Source organism: Corylus avellana, chromosome ca1 (assembly GCF_901000735.1).
Source record: "Corylus avellana chromosome ca1, CavTom2PMs-1.0".
Taxonomy (NCBI): Eukaryota; Viridiplantae; Streptophyta; class Magnoliopsida; order Fagales; family Betulaceae; genus Corylus; species Corylus avellana.
In genome coordinates this window covers 8,061,708-8,081,235 of record NC_081541.1, presented here as the reverse complement: position 1 = coordinate 8,081,235, position 19,528 = coordinate 8,061,708, and the positions used below count along the sequence as shown (strand labels likewise).

The window sequence follows — 19,528 nt, the reverse complement described above, 5'->3', positions numbered from 1 at the left end:
GAAGGTGAACCTTTGTTTCCCCACACCGATTTTGACAAAGCCGAGCCTTTGGTTGGGGAAGCTAACATCAGTGGGGTCGGAGTTGAAGAGCCAGTAGCACCTGGTCACTCGGTCATGGAGACTACAGACAAAATTCCGGTTTTTGTTGAACCTATGTACACCGAGTAAGCTTTTATTGAAGAAGCTTTTGAAGTGCCTGAAGATAAAAGGCAATTGGGTGCAGACCTTACAGCAACTATGGGTGGAGTTGCTGAAGAAGAAATGGGTTTCAAACTCCTAGCTGGCGGAGTATCACCACAACTCAGGGAATCATCTCAGCCCGTGGATAATGCACTGCCGAACACGGATATGGAGAGTCCCTTCGAGTCTCCAAAAAATACCTTCATGGAGAACCTGGCCAAGTCTTTGAGGGGAGGTGAATTCTTGGCTGGGCGTACACCAGAATCACTTCTCTGGACGTTCGGGGAGCCCCTCACTCGGCTAGGTGAGAAATGGCTGGCCAACCCTTTCGTTCTCCTGGCTGGTGCAATCCCGGGAAATAGCCCGTTGGAAGTCGATACCCAGCTCCCGAAGGAGGTGATGGAGCACATGCTATACCATCAGCTTGAGGTAATCATATTCCCATACACTTGATTTCTAATGGTAGTATTTTTGTTCTAATGAATTTCTTTCCATTTTGTAGGGTTCGATGAACAGCATGAACTATTATCTTCACTACAGAAAATTTGCTGAGAACCAAGCTCGGGAAACCGAGGAGATGAAGAAAAGGCTTGAGGAGGCCGAAGTTGACATAATTCGGTTAAAAGCTCAAGGCGCGGAAGCTGTTGTTCGGTCAAGTCAATTGGAATCCGAGCTTGCTGCAGAACGAACAATGCACGCCAGCCTAAAAGCTGATTTCTCGACCCTTGAGGAGGGAACAGCCCTGCTGAAGAAAAACCTTGATGAACTCTTGGCTTTGGAGCCTGAGGGCACCCAAAGGAAGCTTGAGGAGGCTGAGCGAAAAATTGCCGACCTGGAGGCTCAGTGCTCTCACAACCTTTCCAGGATTCGGAAGCAGGAAGTCCAAGGGATTGCCGAGAGATCCCGAGTCAGGTAGTTGCTTCTTGATATTGTGGCCTTGGGGAATAAGGTCAATTCTTACAAGAAGAAACACACTGAGGCCGCGCTTGAGCACCGTGCTGCCGAGGGTCGAGTTAGACGACTTTTTGAAGAGTTAGAAGCAGCTCAGAAAGAAACGGCCTTTCAAAGCTCCAGGGTCGAGGTGGCCGAAGAGAGAGTGGTGGCCATCGAGGGGCAGCTTCTGGCCTTGGAGAAAAAACGAAGGTTAGACAAGAAGAAGGCCAAGGCTGCTGCCAAGAGGGCTGAGGGCTTTAAAGAGAAATTCCTGCGAGCGAAGGATCAAGTGTTCAAATACAAGAACAAAGCTCGGGATTTCTACAAGCAGCTCTCCTTTGCTTCTTGGGCCCGAGATTACGGCTGGGGAATGGCTTCATCTCAGGTTTTTAAACTTTCCGAAGATGGTCGAGAAATCCTCCCGAAGGTGTCGACCTTAATACAATAAAGTCTGAAGATGTTCCTCCCACCAAAGAAGACATTTCAAAAATCTCCATACTTGGCAAAGAGCAAATGCCTGACTGCAGAGGCATCTCAATTTTTGGTTTTCACCCGTTTGCTCGGCGTCAAGTTGGAGAGTCTTCTACTGCGGCCGAGCGTGCCGATGCTCAGGATGACTCGACGAAGTCAGTGGCTGCATCTGACGATGAATGGGATTGCGCCTCTCCTTAAGTCTCCTAACTGTAAATACCGAGAGAACATCTCTCTTCTTGTATCTAATTTATACAAACTTTGTAAATAAAAGAAATTTTTCACAATTATAATGAGAAAATCTCATGCTTGGTTTGTTCTATTCAGTTTATATTCAAACTTGCACATTAGTATTTGCAAACATACTACGTATACCCCCCTGATTCCCATAGTTTATAAATGTAATTTATACCGATGGGAATCTTAACGAGGCGTAAAAGAATTTGAACCGAATGTAAAACTTGAATTAATATCACAATACGCCGTGTATTTAACCGAGGATGCGCTGTTTGTGAGCAAGTTATGTTAAACCATGATAAGCGTACGTTTGCTTAAAGAAAATGCTCGGCATGTTCGGTAGGTGTATGCTCGGTATGAAGTCTTAATGCTCGGCGGATTTTGTATTTGTAAGGACATATGCACTTCATCATCGGGAAAGCGCCTTAGTGAAGTTTACCGAAATACGTTCGGGAACTTCTCTGGCTATATTTCTCCGTTGAGGAACCTTTGAATAAAGGTCAAGTTCGGAAAGTGCTTTGTTCAGCTATATTTCCGAACTCTTCCTTGGGAAAGCGCCTTAGCGACGTATCGCCGAGTTACGCTCGGGAAAGTCTCAGGCTATATCTTGCCAAAGGGTTGGAAAGTGTTATAAATACTTTCCAAAGGATGATCCTCGAAAGAGCGCTTAGTGCAGCTATATCTTTCGAAGCGTGGAATCGCAAGTTTGTTAGTTTTTGAGATCGGCATACTTAAGACATTCTTCTTCCTCAGGAAAGCCTGAAATTTAGACTGAGCGAAAGTCGGTGATTTCTCCACCTATGTTTTACCGAGCTTGAATCTTTTTTGATAAAAGATTTTGATTTTAATGAAAACGCCTTGGAAAGAAAAATCGAGTGATGCTCGATAATTCTAGGGCAGTTTTTCATCAAATGCATGGTCTACCACATACTTAAGATTTTTGAATGATTATAATCTCAGAGGACCCTTCATTGATATATCTAGTTTGACTATAAAAGGAATATAACAAAAATGATGCCCTGAGAATTATAATTTTACACAAAATACTTCTTAAGATGTTCGGCATTCCATGGTCGTTGGAGTTGTTTTCCTTCGGAGTTTGCAAGGTGGTAAGCTCCTGCTTTACCACACTTGATCACCTGATATGGTCCTTCCCAATTTGGTGCGAGCTTTCCCTCAGTTGCCAATGTGACCTTTTTCAAAACCAAATCTCCGACTTTGAAACTTCGATGCTTCACTCGTCGGTTGAAATACCGAGCTACCCTTTGTTGATATGCCGCCATTGTAACCTGGGCCTGATCTTGTTTTTCTTGCAGCAAGTCTAAATGTAACTTTAGACCTTTGTCGTTGAAATTAGGGTTGAATGTGTCTACTCGAAAACTTCCTGATCCGACCTCGGCAGGAATGACAGCCTCGGTTCCGTAGGCTAAAGCGAAAGGAGTCTCCTCGGTTGGAGTCCTTCTGGTTGTGCGGTATGCCCATAGAACTTCGGGAAGATTTTCTGACCATTCACCCTTATGCTGGCCGAGCTTTTTCTTTAGAATCTTGAATATGGTTTTGTTCGTTGCTTCTACCTGGCCATTTGCTTGAGGATGTCCCGGAGATGAGAAATATTGCCGAACATGAAGTTCGGTACACCAACTCTGAAAGGACTCACAGTCAAACTGTTTACCATTGTCTGTGACAAATGCGTGAGGAATCCCATATCGACAAATGACACTTCTCCAAAGAAATTTCTCGATGTTCTTAGCCGTAATATTTACCAGAGCTTCGGCTTCTGCCCATTTAGTGAAATAGTCTACAATGAACACCACGAACCAAACGTTGATCTGAAAACAAGAGATGATAAAAGGGGATCAAAGCTGCCGGCGTTGTCCGGCCGGTGGAAGCTCCGATGCCTAAGTTAGTCACAGTGTTTAAGGAAGAAATAAACTTGAAGATTATTGGATCAGAGAAAAGATAAGCAAAGTATATCATTTCAGAGGGTGAAAAGAAGTTACCGAAATGATGAGAGGGGACCCCCCTTTTATAGGCATCGAATTGTTCCTGTTCATCTAACACTGTGGACTCATCGAGTGCCCACGTGTTAATAATATACTAAAACCAGATATTCATTTCTAACATTCTAATCAAACGAGAATAATACTCGGCACATGCCTCATGCTTGGTTAGCCGAGCGTGATGGCCGAGTGTTAATAACATAACCACATATAAAGTTGCCCTGCCGAGCATGAGTTTGTTTTGAACAGTAAATAAATGACCGAGTATGGGGAATGGGCTGGTTTATTCCAGAACTGGGCCCAAGTGAGCCGAAATTTGACCCAACATAAGTGAACCCAACGAACTTTCCAAAACCAATTATTATGCTTAATTTCTGCCAAGTAATTAATTAAGTGGTCATATATATATAGCTAGGCGATCGAGGCAGCTCCATTGAAATTTTTATGGAGAAAAACCATCAATTTCTATGTAAATATTGCCTGTCTGACCACTGCAAGGGCTAAGAAAAATCAATCGTGCACTTTGAGATAACCCAAAGCTTACGAAAATATTTAATTGAAACGGCAGTGTATATATATATATTTGTTGGAGAAGGGAAGGTTTAAAATTTGAGAAAATCAGTGGCCAAAGTATGTATACCAAGGCCACAATCATCTTATTGCATGCAGAATATAATTTGGCAAAATGAGTAAAAGAATTATGGGTCAATGGTATTTCAGTCTAAAGAGTCGGAGTACGTAGGGAAAATTAATGGCTTTCTTAACCTCCCCTTTTATCTTCTCACTGGAGGGGACTTCTCATTTTGGTTTTGCTACTTTGCAATAAGAAAAAGTCAACCTCTAACTTCTCTTCCCTATTTTCCATTTTCTCTTTCCCAGAGTTCATTTTTTCAGACTTCAATTCCTAACTTCTGCTGCTATGTATTATATTATGTCACAACAATCTTAGTTCTGCCGGCGTCAATCAATTGATATTAGAGCTTAGTGTCATCTTGGATGACTTTATGCAAACAAACTGAGGTTGGAGAAAAAATTATCCACCTTGGAGGCGTTCATGAATGTCAACTGAGACGTTTAAAAAAAGTAGACGACTATGACTTTCCAAGAATTTATGATCGTTGAGACTTTTCATGAATGTAAACAAATGACTTCCAATTAGTATTTGTTTTACCCATATATGTGTCATAATTAAAAACTAGTATTTACTAAATTTTTATCATATTAGGACGTAAACAATTTTTTTTTTTTTTTTTAAAGAAAATTTATTGCAAAAAATTATTAATTAGAGTCTTATATATTTAGGTTGCGGCCGGGGACCAGCTTGAGCCGACCCTGTAGAATCGTTGGTCTGAACCAAAAACAGGGTCTGATTACTCTCACCAGAAATGCCGGTAAGGCTAATTTTTTAGTGAGCCTTTTTTGTTTTGGGCTGGATGTGAAGATCGGGTTTTTAGCATTTACATCCCCCGGCCTCCCAATCTGGCTTGTCTTTTGAGTTTGATTCTTTCTTTCACAAGTTTAAATACACTTCCTGGAATCTTTCTTGCTCTGCCTATGATTTGAGCATCATCAATGTATATAATACATGGCACAAAAAACTTCTAAAGAAGGTGTTCATATTAATATAATATTTGAAATAATTAATAGCGTATGTTTGTAAGATTTACTGCACATAATTGATGCTCATTAATACAGAAGTTATTCTTGTAAATGAACTAAGCCATTGGGCTTTTCTGAATTTCTTTTTAAGGTTCTTCCTTCAAATACAACACATATTTGTTATAGAAAGCATTTGTGAGCTAGAGTAGTTGTATGTATTGCTTCCACCCATCTCATAGATGCCTACAATGCAAACGTCACTTGTTTTAAGATTTAGAAAGACTTTGATCGATCTCTTCAACACAAGAATCTATTCCTATCGGATGTTGGCAACATTTAGGTCAGTAGGGACAATCACCATACACAAAACTTTTTCAACAATCTTCTCGATGAATCTTGATTCACACCTGATTATTATGATTCAAATGAAAAATAGAATAATAAAGTCAGTACATGAAAAGAAAAAAGGAAAAAATAAATCAATAATGAGTCCTTATAGGGTACCATCATCCCAATCATTCGAGACTAGCTAAGATGTCATAACAATCAGCTAACTTATATCAAATTAATCAAGAATATCGTTGGAGTATATTTTTACATAATTTTTTGTCCCCTACGCAATGACATGCCATAAATAATTTTTCATGGAGAAAGCTAGTAATTGTTTTATGGAAATTATGGTAAAAATAACATTCTTTCAAGCGTATGACATTCTATCTAAATTAAAGGCAACACTCAATAATTCTAAAACTAAGATCTGACCTCTCCCAAGAGGCTTGTCAATATTGTTTACTCCTATGCGCAAACCAAAAAAAAAAAAAAAGATAAAAAAGATAAGGTTATTTTTTCTTTTCTATAGCTCAACTTTAATTTGATCAATTCTCGTCCAAAATTCAAAGAAAAGAAAAAGGAAAAAACAAACAAAAAATAATGAAAAAGCACAAGAGTTCACAACATAATACCCATTTTCAATGCTTTTGAGATCTAAGCCGGAGCATTTTGCTGCTTTACTAAGAGCTTCTCTCCACCTCTGCACTCTCTCCATATCGGTTTGAAACTTCTCTTCATGCCTAGCAAATGCTTCTGCAAAAGTTTTGGTTTGTTTTCATTACAAAAAAAAGGGCATTTTCTGACGTGTGCTACAGTGTAAAATTTTTGCCACCTCAGCAATTTTCTGTCGTTTTATATATAAAACGTCAGGGAAATTTTTCCTGACGTGTGAACAGTAACACGTCAGAAAATTCTGACGTGTTACTATTCACACGTCAGGAAAAATTTCACGTGGCAAACACACCAACGTCGGGAGGTTCATTCATTTTCTTAAAAATAAAAATTGAGAAAATTGCTGACGTGTGAGGACTTACCACGTCAGAAAATTCTGACGTGGCACAACGCCACGTCAGAATACTCATATATATTGTATAGATAATTATAATTGGTTTTATATCATTATAATTGCTTTTATCAGATATTTTAAATCATAATATCTAAAATTATTATATATATCAGATATTTATATATAATTATAATTTTATAAATAAAATTATATTAAAATTATCAGATATATATATATATTAAAATTATCAGATATATATATATATATATATATATATATATATATTTTAATTATATTTATTTATACGGCGGATGCCGGAATTGTCGCCGCGTGAGAATTTGACGTGCGACACCTGGCACGTCAGGAAATTACCTCGATTGGCCCCCTTTAGGCGGGATTTTGAACTTCTTTCCCTTTTTTTATTTCCCCCCTCAATTAGTTTCAAAAATAGTTGTTATGACTTTCTTGTTGTTTCTATCATTCAAAGTAAGCATTAACTCTACCTTGCAACGATACTTAATTACAAGGTTCCAACAATTCTATTTGTATTGGCTTGAGTTTGATCAAATTCAAACAATCTTGCCATATCAAAATCTGAAATTTTTGGATTCATTTCTGCATCTAAGAGAATGTTGTTAGCTTTAAGGTCACAATGAATAATACGAAGTCAAGACTCTTCATGAAGATAAAGAATCCCTCGAGCAATGCCTCTTATAATTTTGTAGCGTTCCTTCCGGTCCAGATTTGCACATTTGATTGGATCTATATATGCATTTATCCAAGTGTATAATTATATTGATGTGAAATGTGCCAAGTCTATCATCACTAGACATGAAACCCAATATAAACTACTACCAATGCAATATATATAAAATTAGTTTAAAAGTTCAGCCATGCCAAATATGAAGTTATCAAGGCTTGTATTTGGCATAAACTCATAAATTAAAATCCTTTCATCTCCTTCCAAGCAAAAGCCTAAGAGCTTAACTAAATTTCGGTGTTGAAGCTTGGCCACCAACAAGACTTCATTTTTAAATTCTATATCTCCTTGTTCATAATTCTTTGATAATCTTTTCACCGCTATAACTTGTCCATTTGAGAGTTTACCCTAAAAAAAATATTTTAGAATAATGCATACTTAACACTCATAAACTTCAAAATTTTTTATTTAACATGTTTCACAAAGACTTGATATATTACCCAAAAAAAAAATTCACATCATCTTATAAACAGTACCAAATCCACCTTTTCCAAGCTTATTTGCATCAGAAAAGTTTTTTGTTCCATCTCTAATAATGCCAAAGTCAAATTGCAAGGATTCCACATTTCTAATCTCATCCACAGCTCCTTTTTTTTGGTTGAGTATCTCATCCACGGACCACAGCTTCACCTAGCAAGAAGTCAACACTTTTTTTCTGAATTATAAGTGAACCCAATGAACTTTCCAAAACCAATTATTGATATTAACTTTTCCAAAAAGTAATAATTTTCTGTTTGCTTTAGGGGAATTTTCATTTCTTGACAGAAAACTCTGATTTAATGTCCTTAATGATATATAGCTAAGTATTGTTTGATAAAAATAAAATATTCGTCCAAATTATTATGTAAATTATTGCTTAATTGGGACTTGTTGTACTCATAATTAATATATATCAGCGGATACTCCCACAAGTATCACCCAAACTCGCATATATATATATATATATATATATATATATATATATATATATATATATATATGAGGAGCACATGTAAATTTTCTAACTCTCTTATTTTTTATTTGCGATCGATAATCAATTTGTTTACTTACTCCCTGGTTTCTCCCTTGGATTCCTCACTCGTAAATAGATGCAAATGGAGATGACTAGTAACACAAGAGAAACAACAGGCACAACTATAATGATCGATTTGTCGTCACTCTTATTACCTGCGAAAACCAGAAATATGTTCACATTAAATTAAACAATGGGATACATATATAGAAAGAGCTATATATGGTAATTAATTAGAAGTTGTTTTCAAAGTCAACAACTTATGCAGTTAAAAAGAAAAATCACCGGCCCTCTAAGATAAAAAAAGTTAAAAAAGGAAAAGGAAAAATTAAAAAATAAACAAGTATTCATGAAAATTTGTAATATGGAAATATACACAAATTTGCTATGTTTCAAGCATAGCGACATAGCTGGTACCCGCAGGAGTTGGTGTTGACGGTGGCGGTGGCAGTGGCAATAGTGGTGATGCATCAGCTGTGCTGCTGTAGGGCGGGGGCTGGGACAGGGACAGGGACGACGGTGGTGGTGGTGCATCCGGTGTGCGGTTGTAGAAGTCGGAGGTATCGTACCTAAAATTACAGCTAGGTCTAAGAATTCTCCGACCTGTTGCCGCACCATAAGACTTCCAGAAGTTTCCAAAAGCCCCACTCAAGCAATTAATGCAATCTTGCTGAGACAAATCAGGTGTGCACTGCACAAGTGCATTTATTGTTAAGAAGTTTGGTGCTGCTGCATGTCCTAGTGCAAACTTACGAAGAGAACCACCTGCTGCAGCTCCATCAGTTAGGTTTTGCAACAAGCTCAAGAGGGTGTTATTGAATTCAGTCTTCACAATGCCTGATACGTTATACACGTTTCCAATAGAAAATTCAGGAGTAGCTTCCATGGAGCTTAATATGTTGCGGCTTGAGTAGCGTAACATGCACTCGTCTAACCATGCTATTGCTTCCTTCTGATTGGGACAAAGCTGTACACGAAGGTCATATATAGAGATATTGAAGCAAAAATTGCATACATTTGGCTGAATATCTCCTCTATAAAGTGCAATTGCATATACTTTGTCAGGGGTTTCCCCATAAGACAAATTATAGAAAGAGTTGTCAATTCCAGTGCTATTGGAAGAGAGGGAGAAGCGGAGCTGATCCAGGTTTGCCTTGTAGTACCTACTGCCAATCGTGTAGTTACCTTGCTTATCTGAACAGGAATAGCCAAGGAACTCTGGCCGAACAATGGCTGGAGCTATGAGAATGCATATGGCTGACAGCTGGAACACTAGTCTTGAACAAACCACTACTGCCATGTGTACGTAGCTAATTAAGTAAGATTTCCGCCAAGTAACTCATCATTATATATAGAGAAATGCTTGGCTTCATTAAAAAATTTATTTTTTGGCCATTTTAATCCTAAGTGGCATGATCCATTTTAAAATTAATAGATTTTAAACAATAAATTAATAGATTTATGAAAAGTGGACTATACCACTTTGAATTAAAATGGCCAAAAGATGAACTTTTTAATGAAGCCAAGCATTTCTCATATAGATATAGGAATGTTATAGTGCAATAAAAATGCTACTTTTTGCCCATAAAAGTCCTAAGTGGTAAGAGGCCATAGGCCCCATCGATCCGTAGTTGTTGTGGCCCCACCCATTGATAGGTCCGTGACCTCTTGCCACCTAAGACTTTTATAGGCTAAAAATAATTTTTTTATTACACTATAACATTTCTCTCTCTCTCTCTCTCTATATATATATATAGTTTCAGAGGTTTTTCAATTCGAACCCCAATGTTTAAAAATTGACAATGTACCCCTCTAATTTTTCAAAAATTTTTAATTCAGACCTTCTATTACTAATTTCCATCAAATTGGACGGAAATCTATGAAATTACGTAATTATCCTCAATGCTTTTTTTTTTAATTTCCGTCCAATTAGACGGAAATTAGTAACGGGTGGTCTGAATTGAAAATTTTTAAAACATTAGGGGAGTATATTGCCAATTTTTAAACATTAGAGTTTGAATTGAAAAACTCCTGTAATTTTAGAGGAGATAAATTAGTGAATTTTCTTCCATATATAACTAGGCGAGGCTAGCTCCTTTGAACGGGTGAAGGAGGGGGCTAAGGAAAACCATCCATTTCTATGCAAACATTGCCTTTCTGGTTACTGCAAGGGATACAAATTAACCTAATTAATATACAAGTCGATCGATCGACGGATTTGGTCAACCATGCACGTAAGTCTAAAGGCTAAAGCTTTAGTCTAAGAGAAGCATTATCGATCTGTGGAATCTTATCATTTAATTAATTGTTTCTCTCCCTGCTGCGCTCATGTGAATTCAAGGATTTCAAGAAATTAAGAAAAAATAAATAAATAAAGGCCTACTTCTTCTCCTCTTTTTCCATGCACCTTCAATTCCGCTACGTCACCTTACTTGTCCTTGTCTGGCCTTGATATTTCTCAACAAGAGCAGTGAAAAGGCTATCAACCAAATTGGGCAGTGTGAATTCAAAACTATACTAATTTATGATGAGTAATACTAGAACCATATATATTGACGTGGCTTTTATACGCTTTGAACAATGAATTCTAATTAATATACTAAATTATATTATTGGACTTTGAGATATCTCAAAGTTTACAGAAATATTTAATTGAAACAACAGTGTATGTATATTTATAGGAGAGAAGGGATATTGGTTTAAAATTTGAGAAAATCAGTGGCGAAACTATGTATACTAAGGCCACAATCATATTATTAATTGCAGCATATATATGCATTTGGCAAAATGAGTAAAAGAATTAATGGGTCAATGGTAGTGCTATTAAGAAAAAGTATATATATATATATATATATATATATATATATGCATGCCTTTTTGTTATCGGAAAGAAGCAAAAGCAAAATGACAAGTCCCTTCCAGTAATTCGATCAGAAGATGATTGTGGCCTAATAATTAGTCTACATATATATATATATATATATACATAGTTTGGTCAATGAATTTCCCTTCTCCAACAAATATACATACGTTTGAATTAAATATTTCTGTAAACTTTGGGCTACAACACAATTTTGTCATTTTGTGTATTAGAATTCATGAAATTATAAAAATTATATCTATAATCGTTGGACAATTGAATAAGTGCCAGAATTGTTGGTCCCAGCTGTAATTTTAGTTACGATATCTCCGTCTCCTACGATATCCCACACTTGCTCGATCCAGATACGTACCAGTAGTGTCCTGATAATGCTTGATTTTCATGAGTACTTTTTACTTTTTATCTTAAGAGGGATTTTTTTTTTCTCCTTTTTTTCATCTGGCCGGCGGAGCTTTTTCGTGGTAACTTTACGTGCATATAATTAATTTGCTGAGTTTAAAAACAACTGCTAATTATGGTAGCTCTTTCTATATATGTATGTATCTCACTGCTTAAATTTAAATTCATCCCCCAAGATGTTTTTTAATGTGAAAATATTTTTGGTTTTCGCAGGTATGGGGAGTGACAAACCTCCAATTGCGATCAATAGTTTACTTGCGACTGCCCTTCTTGTTGTTGCTCTTGTGCTACTAGCCATCATTTCCATTTACATATATTTAAGAGCGAGGAAATGATGCAGGAATCAGTAGTTGAGTTGTCAAATACAAAACTTTATTTACGCAAGGCTAAAGTTCAAATTCCAACATCCGTTGTTTAGGTGTGGGGAGCCTAGTGATCGACTGATTAGTAAAATGCTAGCAAAACATGTAAGAATCTCTTGATTGGAGATCCTGTTTTTGATAAAGGCGATGACGAGGAGATTCTTATTATTAGAAAAAGCTTGCTCATTCTAAAAGATGACTCATAAAAGGATTGGTTGAGAAGTAATATTTTTCATACCACCTCATTCATGATTGTGTACAAGTTTGCAAGGTTATTAGTGATATATAGTGGCAGTTGTGAGAATGTGGTGTTAGGGGATGGGTGAATTCACCATACTTTACCTATCTCCATACAGAATGAAAAAGAAAAGAAAAAAAACACACATTTTCCATCCTATATTTTATTCTCTCCATACAGTTGTGGAGCCCACATGTGGGTCTCACAAATTCAATGATAGATTTGCAAAGCGAATAGTTGGAGAATGAGATGGAAAATAATGTGTAACATGTCTCTAAAATATATTATGAATGACATTCATTTCATATATTTAAAATAACATCAAATGTTCATAAGATTCATTGCACATAATTGATGTTCATGTAATCATGAATACAAAAGTTGTTCTTGCAAATGAACTAAGCCATTGGGCTTTTCTAAATTTTCTTCAAGATTTGAAAGAAAACTACTTCCTTCAAATTCAACACATACTTTGCTATAAACAACATTTACGAGAGTTGTTTTACCAATTTCACCCATCAATCCTATATAAATGCCCACAAAGTGAATAGCACTTGTTACAAGATTTAAAAGAGGGTTAAATACCTAATACCCCATGAGGTTTAGGAACTTTATTTTTACCCGCCTGGCAACATTCCGGTTAGCACCGGCTTTTAATCTACGCCTAACGTCTTCAACAATCTTCTTGATGGATTCTGACTCACGCCTGGTTATTATGATTCAAATGAAAAATACAACAACAAATTAAGTACAAGGAAAGAAGATGGAAGAAAATATATTAAAAAAAAAAAAAAAAAAAAAACAGAGTAACTTATGAGTCTTCAGGTACCAAAAATATGTTATCATACCTGTCATTTGAGACTAAGATGTCATGACAAGCATCTAACTCATATCAAATTTGTCAAAGAATATCATCGAAGTACATTTGTACATAATTTCTTGTCTTATCCAGTGACATTCCATAAAATAATTCAATTTTTTTTTTTCCCATAGACAAAGGCATTAACTATTTTATGGAAATTATGGCAAAAATACTATTCCTTTCAAGTGCATGACATTTCATCTAAAAGGCAACATTCAATAATTCTAGAACCAAAATCCCTCTCTAAGAAGTATCATCTTTCTATACTCGTAGAGTTGTCATTGTTTACTCCCTATTATATATGGGAAAACCGATTTTAGCCACCATACGGTACATGTACGGATCTCATCCCCATGAATTTCTAGCAGGGAATGACAAGCCTATCTTTGGGTTTTGATTGAACATGAAAGCACTCTAACCCCCGGAACAGAAAGAAATTGATGACTTAAGAGGGCGTAGAATAGTATGCAATACATAGGGTTATTTTTCCCTCTTTTTTTTATGGCTCAAACTTTAATTTATTAAATTCTTTTCCAAAATTTAAAAGAAAATAAAATAAAATAACAAATAAAAATGAATGAAAAAGCACAAGAGTCCGTAGCATCATACCCATTTGCAATGCGTTTGGGCTCGAAGCCGGAACAATTTGCAGCTTCAGTAAGAGCTTCTTTCCACCTTTGCACCTTCCACATATTGTTCTGAAACTGCTCTTCATGCTGAGCAAATGCTTCTGCAAAAGTATTGGTATGTTCTCGGACATCCGAGGGTTCTATGTCATAAAATATTGGAAGAAGAGTTTGCCCTCTAATTTTCCTATTGTCCATGATCTCCGCAAGCTCATCAAGGCACCATGTGGAAGAAGCATAGCCTCTGGAGAAAACCGCAATAGCAATCCTTGATTTTCGAATTGCATTGAGAAGTTCAGTAGAGATGGTCTCCCCTCTTGGAAGCGTCTCATCATCTTTATAGGTGCAAATTTTGGCTCGCGCCAAGGCAGCATAAAGGTGATCGATGAAATGATTGCGGGTGTCTTCACCTCTAAAATTGAGGAAGACATCCCAATGACGTTCAGAAGATGATGAAGTTTTAGGGTTTAATTGGACTGTAAAAGAAGACAAACTGAGCAAGTTCAATGAAGGATTATATCCAGGATATTTTTGCCAATTGAAAAATAAGAAAGAATATTTATACTAAGCATAATTTCTAAATCCAAATTCTTTTTATGATGATTTATTCTTTTTCTTCTTCAATTCTTTTTCGATCCTCTGGTGATAGACTCCGTTTTTTTTTTTTTTTTTTTTTTTGTTCTATTCAAATGGGGGGACGGGAGTATCACCTAGCTAGACTCTAGTTCTTAAGGACACGTATTTGATGTATACGAAGAGGCAAGAGCAAATGTTTTCGAACTCTGTTATATATTTTCTTTGCGATAATTCAACTTCTAACTCCTCTCATAACAAATAAAAGTGAACCAAATTCTATACTTACTTGTTGGTTTCTCCCTTCGCTTCTTCACTATAAAATAGATGGAAATGAAGATGGCTATTACCACAAAAGCAAAAACGAGCACAACTATAATGACTGTAGTTGTAGATTTGTGACTCCCTTTACCTGCGAAGATTAGAAATATATATTATTTAAATCAAGCAGCAGTGGAATACATAGAAAGAGCTACTATAATTAACATTTGATTTGAAACTCTAACAAATTAACACTTAGAAATAACCCAGTCCGACTCCGACACCCAAGAAATAATTCCCTCTTAATTCTTAAAGATGAAAAGTAAAAGGAAATTAAACGAAACATATAAAGTTTTTTTATAAAAAAAAAAGTATGATCAGGAAAATAACAAACAAATTCATGATCAAAAACCACTTAGAAATAGCTCACTCGAATTCGAATTGAAACTAAAAGCTCTGTTCTCTCTCTTCCTTTTGAATTTTTGGATTTGATTTTCTTCAAAATCAGATCTGTAAATTTCAGGAAGCCATACTCAACGACGCTCCAATCCACCGGGATCCTGGGTCTTTCACCTTTCTGCTGCCATCAGCCGTGCCACCAGCGGACCTCCACAAGCCGGCGCGTGGCCCACACGCCCCCGAGAGTAGATCTTACTCTCCAGCGCGTGTATCGCACGCGCCGTCCCGTGGAGAGCTTTTCGCTGCACGTGCTTGCTTCATCCGCTCCACCTCCCTGGTGTCGGCATTTGCTGGCGTTCCTGGCATCCTCCGCGCCTCCGCTTCCGTCACGTGTGTGGCTGTTTTTTGGACTTAAAATTTGTTCCCTGTTTTTCTGTCCTGTTTTTATTTTTCGTTATGTTGTTATTTTGTTTTCTGTTTAACCCATTTTGGTTGGGCTTCAAACTCTTCGTATGTGATTTGGAATTTTTTTGCTTTTATTTTTGGTTTCTTTCTGGAAACTGTTTTTTTCACGGTTGGTTTTCATCTAAATCTTCATAACTTCTTAGGAAGTTTATTTAGATGTTCGGAGTATTCGTACTCCTGATGGTTGTTTTTATCAGATTGCGCCGCTGCATGGGTTTTCTCGAATTGCATTCCATGATTTCTACTTTCACATGCTTTAAAGTGTTTGTTGACCATTTGAGTCGGGTTTATCTGCCTATGCTTTTTAGCTTTATAAAAAGCTTGACTGTCCTGTAATCTCTCTCTGGTTTTATGAATGAATGTTTGTTACAAAAAAAAGAAAAAGAAAAAAGAAATAGCTCACTCGGACAAATTGACGTGCTAGCTGGAGGCGGTACCTGAAGGCGGCGGCGATGGTGGTGGTGCTTCAGCTGAAGAAGGCGGCGATGGTGGTGGTGCTTCAGCTGTGAGGTTGTAGAAGGCGTTGATCTCATGCCTAAAATTACAGCTAGGCCTAAGAACTCTCCCACCTTTTATCCCAGCAAAATATTTCCAGTAACTTGCAAAAGCCCCAGTCAAGCAAAGTTTGCAGTCTTCCTCAGACAAATCGGGCGTGCACTGCACAAGTGCATAAATTGTATTGACGTCTGGTCCTGCTGCATGTCCTACTGCAAACTTACGGAGAGAACCACCTGCTGCAGCTCGATCTGTTAGGCTTTGCGACAAGCTCAAGAATTGTCTACTGTATTGAGGCTTTTCTTGGTCTGAAAAGGTATAGGCGTTCCTCCATGAAAAGTCAGGAGTATCTTCCATGGTGCTAAATATGTTGCGGCTTGAGTAGCGTAACATGCACTCTTCATACCATGCTATGGCTTCCTTCTGCTTGGGACAAAGCTCCAGTGTGAGATTATCTATGGCGACATTGAGGCAATTACGGCAATCATCTGGCTTCAAATCTCCTCGACAAAGTAGAATTGCATAAACTTTATCAGGGTTTTCCCCATCAGACAAATTATAGAACCCCTCAGTGATGTTGGAGGAGAGGGAGGAGAGGAGGTGATTCAAGTTTGCCTTGTAGGCACTCCCACTCGTGTAGTTATCCTGCTCATCTGAACAGGAATGGTGAATGAACGCTGGCCCAGCAATGGCTGGAGCAATGAGAATGCATATGGCAGACAGGAACACTAGGGCTGCCATGAGTTCCACCGCTAAGTAACTCATCATATGACTAAAAGAACCACGTATTAATAGAAGTCCTTGGTTTCTAATTATAAACTCTAATGTTGATTATTGAACGGAAACATTAATTAATTAAACCTGACGTCGACTTATCTCTTCAAATCTTTTGACTCAGTAAAACGTGCATCCATTAAACGAACCTCAAATATTATATTATACTAGCTTAGAGCCCGCGCTACGCGCCGGTTTTTTTTTTTATTTTGTAATTTACTCAAAAAGTCTTTAAAAGATTATCAACAACAATTTTTATTTTCTTCTCTTAATAAACTAATTAGCTACCAAAAATGACAAATGTTCATAAGATCCTTTTAAACCATAGTTTTACTCAATACATATCTAATAAATTTAAAAATTCATAAATTTTAGTTCTTATAAACTGAAACATATTAAATATTTGTTCCCATATATGTAGTTTAAAATGAAACATAAACGAAAAAAATTCAAAATAAAAACATAGATTAATCAATTATACAAAATGATTAATTAATCATTATATTCCAACAATGACACCACTTCTCATCCATTACACAATCCATTATGGTAAACTTTTGTCTTTAGGAGTTGAACTTTCTCCTCATAAACAATTTTTTTGAGAAATTTTTCTATTACACGAACAAAAATAAAGAAGTGTTCTAAAATATATGAGCATATTGATATTTTATTACAGTTATGTTTACTAATTTTGTAAACAAAAGAATGTTGGTAGTTTAATTTTTCTTTTTAAAAATGAAAGAGATAAAAAACACTGGCAGGAATATTGACATAATCTAATTATACATCGTACCAAAAATAATGATAGGAAACTTTTTCACTATCATTTCCCTTAAATCAACGTGAAATTTACAAAAGAAAACTAATCAATTTGAATAAATAATATATAAATTAGTATAAAATTTAAGGGAAAAAAATGGAAGAACATAACCACTTTTTTTTTTTTTTTAACAACCATCCTTCACATATATAAAGTAAATGAAACTAATTTTAAGACATACAGGAAAACAAAGACGAAAAAATCTACACAATGAACATTGACATAATCTAAAAAAGCATCATACACCGTACCAAATATAATGATAGGAAACTCTCACTATCATTTCCTAATTCAATGTGAAATTTACAAAAGAAAAATATTCAATTTGAATAAATAATATATAAATTAGTAGAAAATTTAAGGGATAACAATGGAAGAACATAAATACATTAAATAAAGATAAAATAAAAAACTAAAAATAAAATTTTAATATAATTGAAAGAATTGTCTTTTTCTACTGTATACGTTTCCCGATTCCATTGAAACCTTAAAAACCAATGTCATCCATTAATTAAGCATGTAAACAAATAAAAATAATGATAGGAAACTCTTTCACTATCATTTCCTAATTCAATGTGAAATTTACAAAAGAAAAATATTCAATTTGAATAAATAATATATAAATTAGTAGAAACTTTAAAGGATAACAATGGAAGAACATAAATACATTAAATAAAGATAAAATAAAAAACTAAAAATAAAATTTTAATATAATTGAAAGAATTGTCTTTTTTCTACTGTATACGTTTTCCGATTCCAATGAAACCTTAAAAACCAATGTCATCCATTAATTAAGCATGTAAACAGATAAAAAAAAATTAAATTACTCAATGAACAACAACATGTACAAACTAAAAAATTATCAACCAAAAATAACGATAAGAAACTCTCTCTCTCATTATTATTTCTTGAGTTCAATGTAAAATTTACCAAAGAAAAGTAATCATTTGAATAAAAAATAATATATAAATTAGAAAAAAAAAATAAGGGACAAAAAAAAAAATGGAAGAACATAAGCACCGGAAATAAAGATAAAAAAAAAGGAAAAAAAATGAAAATACTAATTGAAAATAACTATTCTAGATAAAAAATAATAATAATAAAAAAAAAAACTGTAGTATAATTTTTCATTGAGAAACAACGATTGGAAAATTGAAAAAAACTGTTCTAGAAAAAAAATATATATAAAAAAAAGAACTATAGTATAATTTTTCATTGAGAAACAGCAATGCAAATCTCTCTCTCTCTCTCTCTCTCTCTCTCTCGTCTTTTTCTGAATTGATTGTGAAATTTACAAAGGAACATTGAGATATAAATAGAAAGTAAGAGAAGAAAAAAAAATTAGAAAAAGATATAAGGGACAAAAACAAAAATGGAAGAACATAAGCACCGAAAATAAAGATAAAAAAAATGAATAAAATGAAAATACTAATATAATTGAAAATAACTATTATATTCTTTATTGAGAATAGTATAATTTTTCATTGAGAAATAACGATTGGAAAATTGAAAAGAACTGTTATTGCAAAAAAATAAAATAAAGAAAAGAAATCATTGAGAAACAATGATTAGAAACTCTCTATAGCTCTCTCTTGTAGTCTTGTCTTTTTTCTGATTTGAGTGTGAAATTGATAGAGGAACATTGAGATATAAATAGAAAGCAAGAGAAGAGAAAAAGAAAAATAAACAGAGAGAGAAAGAGAGAATTTGATAACCTTTTGTTTTCTTCATTAAGACAATTAAATATATTACAAATAAAACTCATACATTTTAATTGTCTCATATTGAGATATAAACATAAAGCAAGAGAAGATAAAAAGAAAATTAAATAAAGAGAGAGAAATA

The 19,528-nt window shown here is 35.4% G+C and overlaps 1 protein-coding gene across 1 annotated transcript; it reads right to left on the bottom strand.

Annotated features, from left to right (window-relative positions):
- Positions 1-12,677: 12,677 nt before the first annotated feature.
- On the bottom strand, positions 12,678-16,921 carry LOC132167873 (cysteine-rich receptor-like protein kinase 8). Its single transcript, XM_059578911.1, has 4 exons — positions 16,032-16,921; positions 14,759-14,881; positions 13,880-14,372; positions 12,678-13,114 (listed from the first exon to the last, which is right to left on the bottom strand). Exons 1-4 carry the CDS (start codon positions 16,855-16,857, stop codon positions 12,994-12,996), a joined length of 1,563 nt encoding a protein of 520 aa, XP_059434894.1. The 5' UTR covers positions 16,858-16,921; the 3' UTR covers positions 12,678-12,993.
- Between the last annotated feature and the right edge of the window lie 2,607 nt (positions 16,922-19,528).

Coding starts and splice junctions, on each gene's coding strand:
- LOC132167873 (XM_059578911.1), bottom strand. CDS start 16,857: ATGATGAGTTACTTAGCGGTGGAACTCATGGCAGCCCTAGTGTTCCTG. Junction 14,882..16,031: donor ACCATCGCCGCCGCCTTCAG/GTACCGCCTCCA, acceptor TAATCTTCGCAG/GTAAAGGGAGTCACAAATCT. Junction 13,115..13,879: donor CCCAAACGCATTGCAAATGG/GTATGATGCTAC, acceptor CATAATAACCAG/GCGTGAGTCAGAATCCATCA.